Source organism: Sabethes cyaneus, chromosome 2 (assembly GCF_943734655.1).
Source record: "Sabethes cyaneus chromosome 2, idSabCyanKW18_F2, whole genome shotgun sequence".
NCBI classification, from domain to species: domain Eukaryota; kingdom Metazoa; phylum Arthropoda; class Insecta; order Diptera; family Culicidae; genus Sabethes; species Sabethes cyaneus.
This window is the reverse complement of record NC_071354.1, coordinates 3,536,087-3,549,648: the sequence shown is the minus strand read 5'-3', so window position 1 is coordinate 3,549,648 and position 13,562 is coordinate 3,536,087. Positions and strand designations below refer to the sequence as shown.

Below are 13,562 nucleotides of genomic sequence, written 5' to 3'. Positions count from 1 at the left end.
GAACATGAAATATCATGTGTTTGTTAGAAAAATTTCATGAAATAAATTATTCTTCTGAAAGCTTTTATTTCAAAATCGAATCGTTCATTTTTCTTAACTTTTTAAAAATATTTCGTTTTACCGGAGTGAAATGAGCACCATTTCCCCAGGGCAAGATAAGCGATTTTACAACATAGCTTGTAAAAATAAAAAGAACTGTAAAAAATGTATTTCTGGGCAAAAAAGAATGAATGAAAAAGGTTATTTCATTAGCAGAGACTATGGCATGCCGATTTAAATTCTGGCATGATTTTCAAAATGCTTAAGCAGGTGACGAATACGTACTAATAGAATGGGGCCATTTTAGACCATATTCAACAAGAATTGAGAGATAGGGTTAATACATCATATCCTTAGGTTGTGAACCATTTCGCGAAATTTTTAACTTTTTGGTTAAAATTTGACAGCTCGATGGTTTTTTGAAAATAACCCTGCTCGGGGGCATGGTTAGTTTTGACCGTTCGATGGTTCGCTTCTGATAGCTAATGAGATATGCCACATGAGATATGAGCTTCGATATGTTTCACTGATTCAATGTTGCAGAAATTCATCGAATCGAGTATTCATGAAGCTTTCAATAACGGCAGTACTCGAGCAAGTGAATGTAGTGGTTTGCGTCTTGAGTGAAGCTTTGCGTGCATACATTGGGTAACGCACGAATTCTTCAACTTAATTCCCGAACTTACACGAATCCACGCATACAAGTTCGGCTTATGTACGATTCATCAGTAATCTTCGATGCTTGCTCGTAATAAAGTTTGCCGTTCATTCGCGATTCTTCGCTTGATGTCCCATGTAGGTATTCGTTCATAAATATTCGCAGTGAACCATTCGCGATGAATATGGCGAATTGTGGTACATACTGGAGCGGCATTGCTCGACAAGAAACGCTAAAGTTAATCATTTTCATCATCTAATTAATGACAAGCCGCGTTGCGATTTTTTAATTTCAATTTGAAAATTCCAATTTCTAATTTAAAATTTGCCATAGCATATCAATCGAAAAAGAAAACAGCACGCTTTACCCGTAATAATTATTTTTAGGTGCTTCGCATCTAAATTAATTTTGTAGTGAGGTGCGGAATTCATGCATTAGTTTCAGAAAGCGAGAATGTTAGTATAATATTAGGATGGAATTAGTCGTCATCGATTCTGCAAATTTAAAAACCAAAATTAAAACAATAATTTTGTTCACGAAAATATATTTGCTGTGTTCAGATTGGCAAGAAGAATGCAGTGAATATATTTTTATAAACAGTACCACGCTTTTGGGACCAACAACTGCTTCTGAAATTGGGCTCTCCGACGAAAAGTTAATGACTGCTAGTTTCCCGTTAACATTAAAATATTAACATGCGTCATATTTCTTTTAACATGCATCATGTAACTTTTAATATGCGTCGTGTAACATCTAATATGTGTTATGTAACTTTTAACTTTTAAAAGGGTACATATTTGTTATATGTTACATACTCCTTAGGTGCGAAACAGCATACTATTAGTACTACTTACATGTTGCATGTTACAACTTACATGTTAGATATCAATTAAAATTATACAATCATTTCATTTTCATTTTAGAAATTCAATATCAACAGCGTCTTAGTGATATTGATATTAAATGTCAATCATTGCCGATTACAATACACAGCGCTGCTTTGTGTGAAAAGGGTTGAGCTTATAAATACAAAAGCAAAAGTCGCGTCCCAGGTCGTTTGCACCCTTGGTATATATATCACTATCTGATCAATCGATATTATTGATGACATCAACTAGACCAATTTTGTCTTTTTTGTTAATCGCTACTAAAAAATATCATTGCAAAAAACGAGCGCTAGTCAATCAAAAAAGTTTGATGCCAAAAATGGCTGCTTCCAAAACTGGAAACGCACGGAAAATTCCAAATCAGCGTAGGAGTCTAAAATTATTTATGCGCTAAAAATTCCGATTCGTTTCCACAAATTACATAATTAGAAATTGCTTTAGAAATAGAATAAAATTTATTTACATTTAAGTTAGAAAAAACTAGCCAACTAACCATACGCGCTGCCGAGTAAGCTGGCACGCAACGAGCATATTTTGTTATTCTTTACGAATGCCTCACAACGAATGATATACCTACTCTTCATAGCGCATCTTCGCCGGTTATTCGTCAACCAACTCATCCAGTAACACTTGCTTCGAAGTGATCGAATGATGTGGCTAAAAGTAAAGCAAGATTCAACGAATGAATGCATGCAAGTAACCTATCGAAAGACAACCATTCGTTCAGTGCTTATTTACGAGCTTGACAGATTGCGTGCAATGAACATTCGTGTGTGCAATCTTCCTGGCATAACTAATATCGTTCATATTCATGAATATATTCACCGATCTGCAACCTTGCACTGATTTTTCCTTGAATTTTTTTTCACCAATGTATGGATGTTTAACATATAACAAATTTGTTTATTCAACCCGAAATGAAATGAGGTAAATTTTATCTATCAAATAGGAGCAAATGAACACCAAAAATTCATCCAATTCCTACCTGGACTCGCTCTTATAGAAACATAACTTCATCCTCATCTTATATATGCTCTCATTGAGTAAAACAACTATCAATCTGTCAAATATGAAATGGTTCGCATTCTGAACTGATTTTAACCACTCGAGGAGAAACAACCATTGAACTGTCAAATTTTAACTAAAAAGTTAAAAGTTTCGCGAAATGGTTCACAGCCTAATTACAACTTCGTACGGAGTCCCTTTCTGGATTGCTTCTCGAGCAAAGTACCATAACCAATTGGTGACCGGCTAAATAATACACAACACAGACCCCAAAAAGCAAAGCCATGGGTTTATACCGTCTTTAGACATTGCCTTTCTTTATCGACAGACTTCGCAGCCAGCTGTTAGAGTACAGGAAAATTACGGGGCCAGTGCAACGATCCTACTGACTCTATCTAGCAAGCACCGCCTAGCCGAGATTCGAACATGCGACGAATGGCTTGTTAGACCACCATCGTACCTCGAAGCTAACTGGGCGGACCCCATAGCGGTCTTTAGCCTTTTATCCAGCAACTTCTAGGCCTACCACTATGTGGTACACGCTGGATTCCGAGAAACCTTAGCGGAGATTGGGTAACCAACCCCGGTAGAAAGTAGGGTCGTATACCGACAGGGAAGGAGGCACTGTGTTGTCTCGGCACTATAAGATGGCAGCCCCATCACGAGACTCGGTAGCGTGGCCCTAATAAGGCAACCTACCTAAACTAGCTCGGAACATTCGGCATAGACAAAGACAACGGAAGAAAGACACAGAATCGATACTTGGTACTTAGAATTGCCGATCGACGAGAAGAAAGCGTTCTATGCGCAGATGGAGGTAACGTACGACAGCTGCTCATCGCGGAACATCAAGATCGTCATGTGCGTTCAAAATTATCGACGTTATATACCTCGGTATACACTGCTGAACATTCGGCAATTAGGCGCCGATGAAGTTCTACTTTTCCCTAGATATTTCAACCCTCGAAGACGGATGGAGCAGAATACGTTCGGCCGTCAATGAGGCCGCAACCGCGGTGCTAGGTGAGGAAACCTCGAGTGCGCATAATGATTGCTTTAATGGGGAATGCCAACAAGCCATGGAGAGTAGAAAAACGGCTTAGAAAAATTATCGAAGCATTGCCACAAGGGAGAATTTCGATGAACGCGGAATGATTTGACCACGATTCTTAGCAGGAAAAGCGCCAGAAGGAAGACAGAGATTGTTAAGAGCTAAAACAACTGTTCTGAGAGCGCAAGTTCTATGAGAAGGTGAACCAATCTTGTAAACAATATACACCGATCCCGGTTACATTCACAAACGAGCGGGAGGTGGTCGACAGGTTTCTTTCTTTCTCAATAGCAATATAACAAAAGAAGACGCAAAGGAAGTTAAACTAGGAGTATCAACAAATCATAACAGCGTGCCGGCTCCCGATCTCGAAGAGATTCGACGAGAAATCGGTCAGCTGAAGAATAATAGAGTCGCCGGAAAGGATCGACTCAAGGAAGTCGACCTGGGAAGATGAGAAATTACCGGAGACTTGTTGTTGTGGTTTGTTACATCTATAAAAAAAAACGATCGGCTCGATTGTTGTAATTATTGCGGCATTACACTGATCAACGTCGCCTATAAGGTGCTCTCCCAGATTTTGTTACGTCGTATATCCTCAATAGCAAGAGAATTCGTAGGGCAGTATCAAGCGGGTTTAAAGAGGTCCGTGCTACTACGGTCAAATTTTCACTCTTCCGCAAATCTTCCAGAAATGTCGGCAGTACAACGTGCCCACGCATCATATTTTCGTAGATTTAAAAGCAGTATAGGATACAATCGAACACAAATAGATGGAATTCGAATCGCGCAGAAAGGTGCGGCAAAGGGATGCACTCCTGTATGTTATTCAACATCGCTATCGATGGTGTAATCCGACAAGCGGGCAATGAAACAAGAGGAACGATTCAACGACCCATTCAAGCTGGAATTCGAGCCTACTTTTTCCTGCAAGGAGCATACACCGCCGCATAAAACTGGCGATGTACAGAACACTAAACACGCCCGTAGTCTTCTATTGACTTGATACAGTAACAAACGAAAGCTGTTGCGGTGTTTGGCGGAGTACAAACGGAAAGCGAAGAGTGGCACAGGCGTATGATGAACCACGAGCTGCAAACAGTACTTGAAAAAATCCCTTCCGTACACCTGGCGATAATTGGAAGACTACGGTGGCGTTGTTATGAATAATGGGACATACTATAAGACCGTTTTCGAACAAGTTTTTGGTGAATTTTATGTCTCGTTCAATTAACAGAGCACTCTTGAAGATTGCACAAAAACTCCCAAGAAGTTTTCAGTTTATTTTAGCGATAGGTAACTAATTGCGTAAGAATAGTTCCAGGTTTAAGTTCAATTTCAAGTTTAGATATAAATTAAATTTCAAGTTTAGTTTTGAGCCTTATTTAAGATTAATTTCAAGTCTAAATTCAATTCTAATGTCATACTCATTTCATTACTGATTTGGTTGGTGTTAAGTCAGACCGAACCAAATCGTAAAATTAAAAAAAAAGTTGATAACAGCAAAAGATCAAGAGTTTCTGAAGTTATATTTTACTTTAATCATATTACATAAATATTGCGAACAGCCAGAAATATGAGATGATTTCGAAAGATTGAAAGCTACTTATACAGAGCTTATCTGTATTGCTTATACAGTATAGCAAATTTGTCACTTGATTCAGTCTGTTTTAACACCGCTCATTTCAAGTCCAATTTCAAGACTAGTTTAAAGTTCAATTCCAAATACAATTTCAAGTCCAATTTAAGCCCAATTTATATTAATTTTAGATCAAATTTTAAGTTAATCATCGTCTTACCCATTACCTTCTATGTAAACAGCAAAGTTGTTATGGTTTAATATAGTTGGAAACAGACACTGATGAGACCTGCAAGTCGTAGGCGAAACACGCGTCGTGAATAAAATTAAGAGTGAAATCGGTAAAAAGTTTTCTTTAATCTCAATCTTCGTATTCTACTAAGTCGCTCAAAAAACGTAAGTTGGGTGATGGTGGATGTGTAGTACAGGAATAACAATAAATATATTCCAATATCAAACCGTAGTAGGCATGCCTAGGAAAGTCGACATAAAACTTAACAGTTGTCGACTCAACACGTGGAAGGTAACCAAGCAACCGTTGCCTCAGAACAACAGACAGTTTTCAATTTTCATACGACCGATTAACACGTGTACGATTCCGGAGTACAATTCCAACACGTGGAATTTACTGATTCAACCCGTTAGCAGCAAAACTCACAGTGGAAAACTCCAAAAAACGTCGGAAATATATGTTCTGTGACATGGAAATTTTAATGTCTTGTTTGACAATTCCTAATCTTTCAATGATGAAATTTTCATAACATCTTTGTTGTTGTTCAACTATGGCCAAAAAACACGGTTTTCCTGAATATGTTTGGCATAATCACAGATGGATTACTAGTGGATCTAAAAGAGCTCCGTCTCATGCTGCTTCAAGAGAAAAAAAACAGCAAAGAGCACAGGAGAAAACGTGACAAACGGAATAGAAAAAGAGAAAAACCTGCATGAAAAAACAGAAAGCAAGGAAACATCGTGACACAACGGGAGGGACAACGGGACGTAAGAAGAGAAAAAAAGGTGGATATGAAGAAAATGGGAGGAAGAAAAGGAAAACGAGGTAAAAAAGAGGAGACTGGACAGAAAAAACGGCAAATGGAACAGAAAAGGGGCCCTATTCTTACAGTCACCTCTTACAGCCTATTCTTACTACATACCTAGATAGAGTCAGTAGGATCGTTGCACTAGCCCCGTAACTGTCATGCACTCTAATAGCCGGTTGCGAAGTCTGTCGATCAAGAAGGGTCAAGTTTTCAACAGGACGTTTATACCCACAGCATTGCTTTCTGGAGAGAAAAACTCAAAACAAAAGACAAATACGACAAAAATTAAAACAGAACGTGAAACAAATGGAGGAAAAAGCAGGCCACACGACTGCAAAGTTGAAAACGGAACCGAAAGCAAAAGAAGAACAGCGAGAGAGGGAGAGAGAAAAACCGACAGAGGAATCAAAGAAAACGGGATATAAAAGGAGAAAGATGGAATAAAACGGGGATGGGATAGAAAAATAAGATAAGATAAAGCATAGGAATGGGATTAGACAGAAAAAGAAGAATAAAACAGGAAAATCTGACCAAAAAAGGTTGAACTACAGAGAAAAAGACGGAGACCGGTAGATAGAAAGAAATAGAACAACAGAAACAGAATAAACGTGACAGAGAAGGCCATTTAGTAGAGAAAACATGAAACAGACGACGAAAAACGAGGAAAGTTAGTAGAAAACGAAAACAAGAAAAGAAAAAGGAAATTGAGAAGAGAACAGTCATAAAAATAAGCAAGAAAATTACAAAAATAAAACGAGTGAAAACAAAAGGAAAACTGAAACTAAAAAATCTGACGAAAACGAAGAGGAAAACGGAAAGAAAGGAGAAAAGTGAAAGCAAAAAACAAGAAAAAGGTACAGAAAAGAAGAAAACCCAGAACAAAAACTGGAAAAAGGGGATTGGAAAAACGAAAACAAGGAGCAGAAAAGAGTTAATACGTGCGAGTCAATTCTAATTTCAAGTGAAACTTCATGTCCATGTCCAAATTCAAGTCAAACTCAATTCCAATTTTATATTAATATTTTTTTGAAACGATGGTTCTACAATTGATGAAGGGACGGTAGGGAAAGAAATGAAAATTTTTTGGTGAAGGTGGGGAAGAGCGGAAAGGAAGGGGGGGTATTGGTAGCTATGCTTGACAAGTAGTCATTTTGACTCCTACCTTTTGTCCAAAGTCAAGAAAGGTAGGAGTCAAAATGACTACTTGTCAAGCATAGCTACCAATACCCCCCCCCTTCCTTTCCGCTCTTCCCCACCTTCATCAAAAAATTTTCATTTCTTTCCCTACCGTCCCTTCATCAATTGTAGAACCATCGTTTCAAAAAAATATTAATATGTATGTATGACCGCATTTCAAGGTCAAGACTAAAAACTTGAGATTAGTCTATTCCAATTTTATGTTAAATTTAAACACGGGTTTCTAGTATAAATTGAATTCCAATTTCCAGTCTGATTTCAAATGTAATTCCAAGTCTAATCTCGAGTCCAATTTAAGTTCAATTTCGAACATATCTTCAAATTCTGTTTCATGTCCTATTTCAACTTTAATGTCAATTTCAAATTCAATTTTAAGTAAAATTTCAAGTTCAATTTCAAATAAAAACTTCTAACTCTCTTTTCAGTCCAATATCAGTCCAGTCCAATATCAGTCAGTTTTCAGTCCAATATATTACTTGGAATTAGACCAAGTAATCTGAAGTCTGATGACATCCAATTTGAACTCTAATTTCTAGCCCAGTTCCAAGTCTAATTTCTAGTCCAATTTCAACTTTGATTTTAAAACCAATCACACCCGGAAGTCCCGAGTTTTCAACCTAATCGGCCAGTATTTTTGTGATAATAGATGTGCCATCTTACGGTTCCTTGATTTTCCAGGCAAAAACATTCTTGTGAAAAGCTGGGTACCCCACCTTTCGTTTATGTCTAGGCACGCTGGTGTTGGGTAATAAGCATCCGATGTAAAATAGATTTAAGGGGAGTGACTTTGGATAATTTTATAAGACTGAGGAATAGAATAGGTTAGTCGAAGGCTTGTCTAATAAAAACGCTTCTAATATGTCTAATAGATTAAAAAAAAAACGAATGATGTCTTTCGGATTGATAAACTAATTTCAGAGCGACTATAATTAAGCATTTTATTTCGCATTTTATTGTGTTCAATTTTCCTTAGCACAAAAATGATGCGATACTATATCGAAATATCGAGCTGAATGTTACGAATAAATGCACGGACTATCTGTTGTGATAATTTATATCAGACAAAAAATACGGACAAACCCGTCAGCTTGTTTGCCTGTTTTTTTTTATTTTGCATTAACTTTTCCGCACACGTGCCACATATAACCTGGATGACTAGACATTGTTTGTTCTGCTCTTGAAACTATTTAGTTGTGATTGGGTAATAATAATAATAAAAAAACTTAAAACAACAGAAATCTGTTTTGCTTTTTTAAAAAAATATCTTTTAGCTTACATTTTCATTTCTAATAATGGAAGAAACCGCTTCGAAGTTCTTTTTCTTTTCTCTGTTTCATAACCTAACGGTAAAATATCACCTAATCTTAAAGTCAATAGCCTAACGTTAACTGATGATATGTTACTATATACAGGAGATTATAGCACAAAATATCGACTCGAAGTAGCACTAAGCAGTAGTCAAGCTTTGACTGACTGTAAATCCAGCTTGCTTGCTACAGGGTAAATTTATCTCGGGCTCGAGTTTTAGAGCTAAAAATGCAATTGTTCTGGCTTCTTATGCGGGGAAAAAAATTTACAATGTTCAATTAGACACCTGATCTAAAGCTAAAAGCTGGTTCGACCGACCGACCAATCGAACCTCCTTTTTATTTGCTTATAAAAGGCTTCAGTACTGATCAACTGTTTCATGTTTTGTTAAAGTTTATTACTAGTCGTTTAGTCGCCCAGCTAGCTGTGATTAGTGTGAGTTGGTTTTACCGTTTTAGTTTAGTTTAGTTTAGTTTAGTCACAACGACGAGAAAGCGTAAGGCAAGAAATGGAATTATTCAAAGAGACGGTGCGACCGGAATTGTTCCCCTAATCGATACGAAATTTAATGAATGAATCGAATTTGGATGATTTGGACTGAGATCTGGTTTTAACTTTTAATAAATTTATGTCGTTGAAATCAATTTTACGCGGAGCACTGAATGTTTAGTTAAAGATTAGTTCTACTACAGTTCACCATTATACTGGATTGGATGAGTTGAAGCGTTCATTTTTTTTCGCGATTAGTTTAAGTCGAATAGATGTGATTGATATGCTGATTGTAAGTTACTAATATGGCTGTTTGGATAGATTCAGAGGCAAGTTGGTACCAATAATGGAACATTCAAAAGCGAAGAATATTTTTGGGTTGATATCAAACGATTTCCCCATCCTATAGAATATTTAGGCAGTGGATTAGTTCTGAGTAGGTGGTTGCTGGAGTGCTCCTCTGTTCACTAGTCACACTTGCTGTTGATTTTTTGTTTTTACTGGCTATTCACTGGACCATTGTTTGTATATAAGCTATATCTACTTGTAGTATGTATATAAGATGTATAAATACGATTCAGTAGAGAATATTATCAATACTAATATTAATAATTACAGTACGAAGCAGCAATGCAGTCCATGTAATGGTTTACTGCTAGACTTACACCTTTCTGGCTTAGCTACGTATAAGATGATAATATATTAATATATTTAGTCTTTGCTTTTATGTACGGATTTCTCACGATAACGGTTTGCCGTTCATCATTCCGAAAGCTTTTATCTAAAATTCTGTCACAGACAAAATAATCAAACACTGGCAGTATTTGCTTGTAACCATTTCACAAATTAGTCGTCCTAAATCCTAAAGTTTTACATCCTCCTTTCAACGGGGAAGGATATAAAATATATGTATAAAGATTCGAATACTTCACTTGCAATAAATACTATGATACAGTTAATAGCAACAACCGAAAATATGCTTACATTTATCAGCAAAAATGTCGTTGTATAAAGTGTACGCCAAAGCAGCCCTCGTCGATCCAACCACAGTAATTTGATTAGATTTGGACGATTTCACGTTTCTAGTACTAACCTTTGCTGGAAGTTTTGGAAGATTTAAATCGTTAGTACCGTAGGTTCCTTTGGATACTCGCTTTGCAGGCAATTTCCTATCGCTACTACCAGTTGGCTGAATGACGGTCGCTCTTTCGGATTTACGGACCAGCAGGTTGTCTTCATTTGAAAGCATGAAATCAGCATCACAAGTTAAAACATAAATTTCGACCTTTGTACTTACCAGAATCTTATGCAACGCTTCGGGAGTATTCTCTGCCACCTTCCATTCCAGCTTGCCGGCTTGTGCCTGCGTTACGTACTCTTCCTCGCTCAGATCTTTAAACGGCAACTCGGTAGCTTGAGTAAATAGTTCCCAAACCAGCACCGCAAACGAGAAGATATCGCTTTTGATCGAAAAATCGTCATCCTGTAGGCACTCGGGAGCCATCCACCGAACCGGTAGCAGTTGATTCTTAAACTTAAAGTACTCCTTGCTGTACTTGTCTCGACTGAGCGCGGGCAGACTGATTTTGGCCGAAAAGTCACTGCTGATAATGCAGTTTCGCGTGGCGAGGTCCCTGTTGGGGGTAAACCGTGATTAGAGAAAGGCTCATTATTTTGGCAACTACCAATAAAATGCCTACTTATGAATGATGCGAGCTTTGTAGATGGCATCCATTCCCCGGCCAATTTGATGCGCCAAGGCTAAAGTTTGTGGCACATTCAACGGTGGGGGCTTGGCAGTGCTCTTCGTTTCTACACTGCCATTCGGTGGTGTGTTTGGCGCCGTCGCCAAAAGGAATTGTTTAAGATCACCCTAGAAAACAAAAGTCATAAAACCCATCTTTTTCGTCCCGTAAATTTACCCCATCCTTACCCAATCAGTGTACTCCAAAAGCAGATAATGCGGATCCTTGTCCCGACACAAACCCAACAACTTCACTACGTTCTTGTGCGAAACGGTCCGGAACAGTTCGAGCTGTCGGCGAAACTCGGAGCAACAATGTTCGTCTTTCACCTTCGTCAGTGCTTTCACCATAACCAATTTATAATCATTCTCCAGCTTGATTTCGTTCAACTCTTCGTTCGAAGGTTTCTTGGTAATTTTCTCATCTTCAGTGACCATTTTATCGGCGTGAACAACTTCATCGCCGGTCACCGGTTCGCGGGGTGACTCTTCCTTCACGGTAGCCGTCCGACAATCGTTTTCCTTGATTTTTCCGATCAAAACATCACCGAAATCACACTTACCTATCTGCATCGTTTCAATCACGCTGGATCGTGGCACGGAAAGCTGCTCCAGATAGCCACTGGAACTGCTCGATTTCTTCGACTTGGTGGAATTCACCGTATCATCACTTTTATCCTGTCCATCGGCGTTGGAACCATTCTTTTGGTGACCCGACTTCTTGGAAGACTTTGATTTTCCCTCCTGGGAAGACTTCTCCGGAAGACACGGCTCAATTTCACAGTTTTTCAAATCTACATCTCCATTTTCCTTCGAACTCATGTTAAGACGAGCTTTCCGAGCGGCCCGCCTGTGGCGGCACCACAGCATAAGACCAACCACCAGAATTATGTACGCGAATGCAACGGACATGGTGATGAGCACAGCTCGTGTTATCAGAAAGCCATCCTCGGAAGTTTCCTCCGGCAGCGGCATACTATCGGCAGCTGTAAAAAACAAAATCTGTCATTAGTTTCAAATGGTTTTTCAAACCATCAAAAACAGACTTACGTCTCACAATCAGGTGAACTTCCTCTCGCTTCAAACCGGCACTATTTCCTATCGTACATCCGTACTTGCCATCGTCCTCCAAATGAACTTCACTAAGCATCAATGTTCCATTATCCAGTATTCGATATCTATTCTCCTCCGACTGGTTGGAACTGTGCAGATACTGTAGATCTTTGTCCCATTGAATCGTCGGTTTCGGATCCCCCGTCGCAACACAATGGATGTGAACCGTACCCATTTCGGCTACCTGTATAGAGCCTTCCGGTGCCACTTCGAACTTGGGTGCCACCACAACGTTGACCACAACCGAAGCACTGATTTCGCCCTGACTATTAGTAGCAACGCAAGTGTAATTGCCACGATGATCCGTTGTCACTGTGCGAAATATCAGCGTACCATTGACATCCTCTACCGACTCCGGTAGTTCCGCCCGGCCGGCTTCCGTCAACCAGTGCACTGCCGGCGCTGGCGTTCCCTGAGCTTTGCAGTGTATCTTAGCAACCGAACCGAGCTCGAGGTTCTTTGTCGTTGGTGGCTTCGGTGTAAACCGCAAATTAGCTGCGAAATGAAACCCATAAGCCACCGCATTCATCCACTTTCTACCGCATAACTCGATTATACTTACAAATGATTTGCAGCTCTGCCGTGTTGGATGTCACCAGGAACTCCGTCCCGTTGTTAGTTATCTGACAATCGTAGCTTCCTTCATCGCTGGCAATAACCGAATTGAACACGAGTGAACCATTGCCTCTATCAACATGAATACGAGCTGAAAGCAACGAGCAGGAAAAACAGTTTAGCCAAAACCGTTTACAAACAAAATAACCCAAAACTCCGCTTACCATCGTCCCGAAACATAGAGCTCTCGGTTACCCCGTCCCCGTCCAGCAGATCGCCGACTCCACTGTCCCACTTCCGGATTACCTTTCCATCCTTGCGCCACTTGAGGATGAATGCCGTCTCGTTAGGGAACGTTTGGAAACCACAATTAAAAATTGCCGGCGCGCTCTCATTAACCACCGCATTGACCGGCTGGTCTACGATCTGCACTACCGGCAGTGCTAGGTTATCGGCCGCCGTGGTCAGCGGAGAGGCAGCAGCAGCGGTCAGGGCGGCGGCCATAGGCTTATCACCTCGCTTTCCACGGCAGAGCAACGAATTTTGGTTTTTTGTGCAGTCGATGGTGTAGGTATTGTCTGCGCCAGCAGCCGGCAAGAGATGAAACGAAATGAAATGAAAAATAGAAAGAAAAAACATACGTCCTATGAATAGGGCAGAATATTTCGGCGGCCGGCCGGACCCAGCAGCACTGATTGCAACATTGCGATAGCCTTTGCACGTGATATGGGTCGTCGTGTGTTGGGGAGAGAAATATGTATGCGAGAGTGGTCTGAATATTGCGAAAAATTTGTATTCGTACGTTTAGTTACCTAAATGTCTGTAGACAATATCCGAAAGTTCTTCTTGGTGTACATTTCATTTCCATTAAAAAAGTTTTTAGGTTTAAATGTAAAC

At 39.4% G+C, this 13,562-nt stretch overlaps 1 protein-coding gene across 1 annotated transcript in view; it reads right to left on the bottom strand.

The window, feature by feature from the left end:
• Window positions 1-10,369: 10,369 nt before the first annotated feature.
• LOC128738846 (tyrosine-protein kinase-like otk) overlaps window positions 10,370-13,562 on the bottom strand; it is an 80,062-nt gene continuing 76,869 nt past the window's right edge. The window contains exons 7-13 of the mRNA XM_053834279.1: window positions 12,890-13,243; window positions 12,673-12,816; window positions 12,048-12,605; window positions 11,187-11,983; window positions 10,954-11,126; window positions 10,551-10,887; window positions 10,370-10,486 (exon numbers count right to left, since the gene is read on the bottom strand). Coding sequence (XP_053690254.1) covers window positions 10,370-10,486; window positions 10,551-10,887; window positions 10,954-11,126; window positions 11,187-11,983; window positions 12,048-12,605; window positions 12,673-12,816; window positions 12,890-13,243 — 2,480 coding nt within the window. The remainder of the gene's footprint in view (window positions 10,487-10,550; window positions 10,888-10,953; window positions 11,127-11,186; window positions 11,984-12,047; window positions 12,606-12,672; window positions 12,817-12,889; window positions 13,244-13,562) is intronic.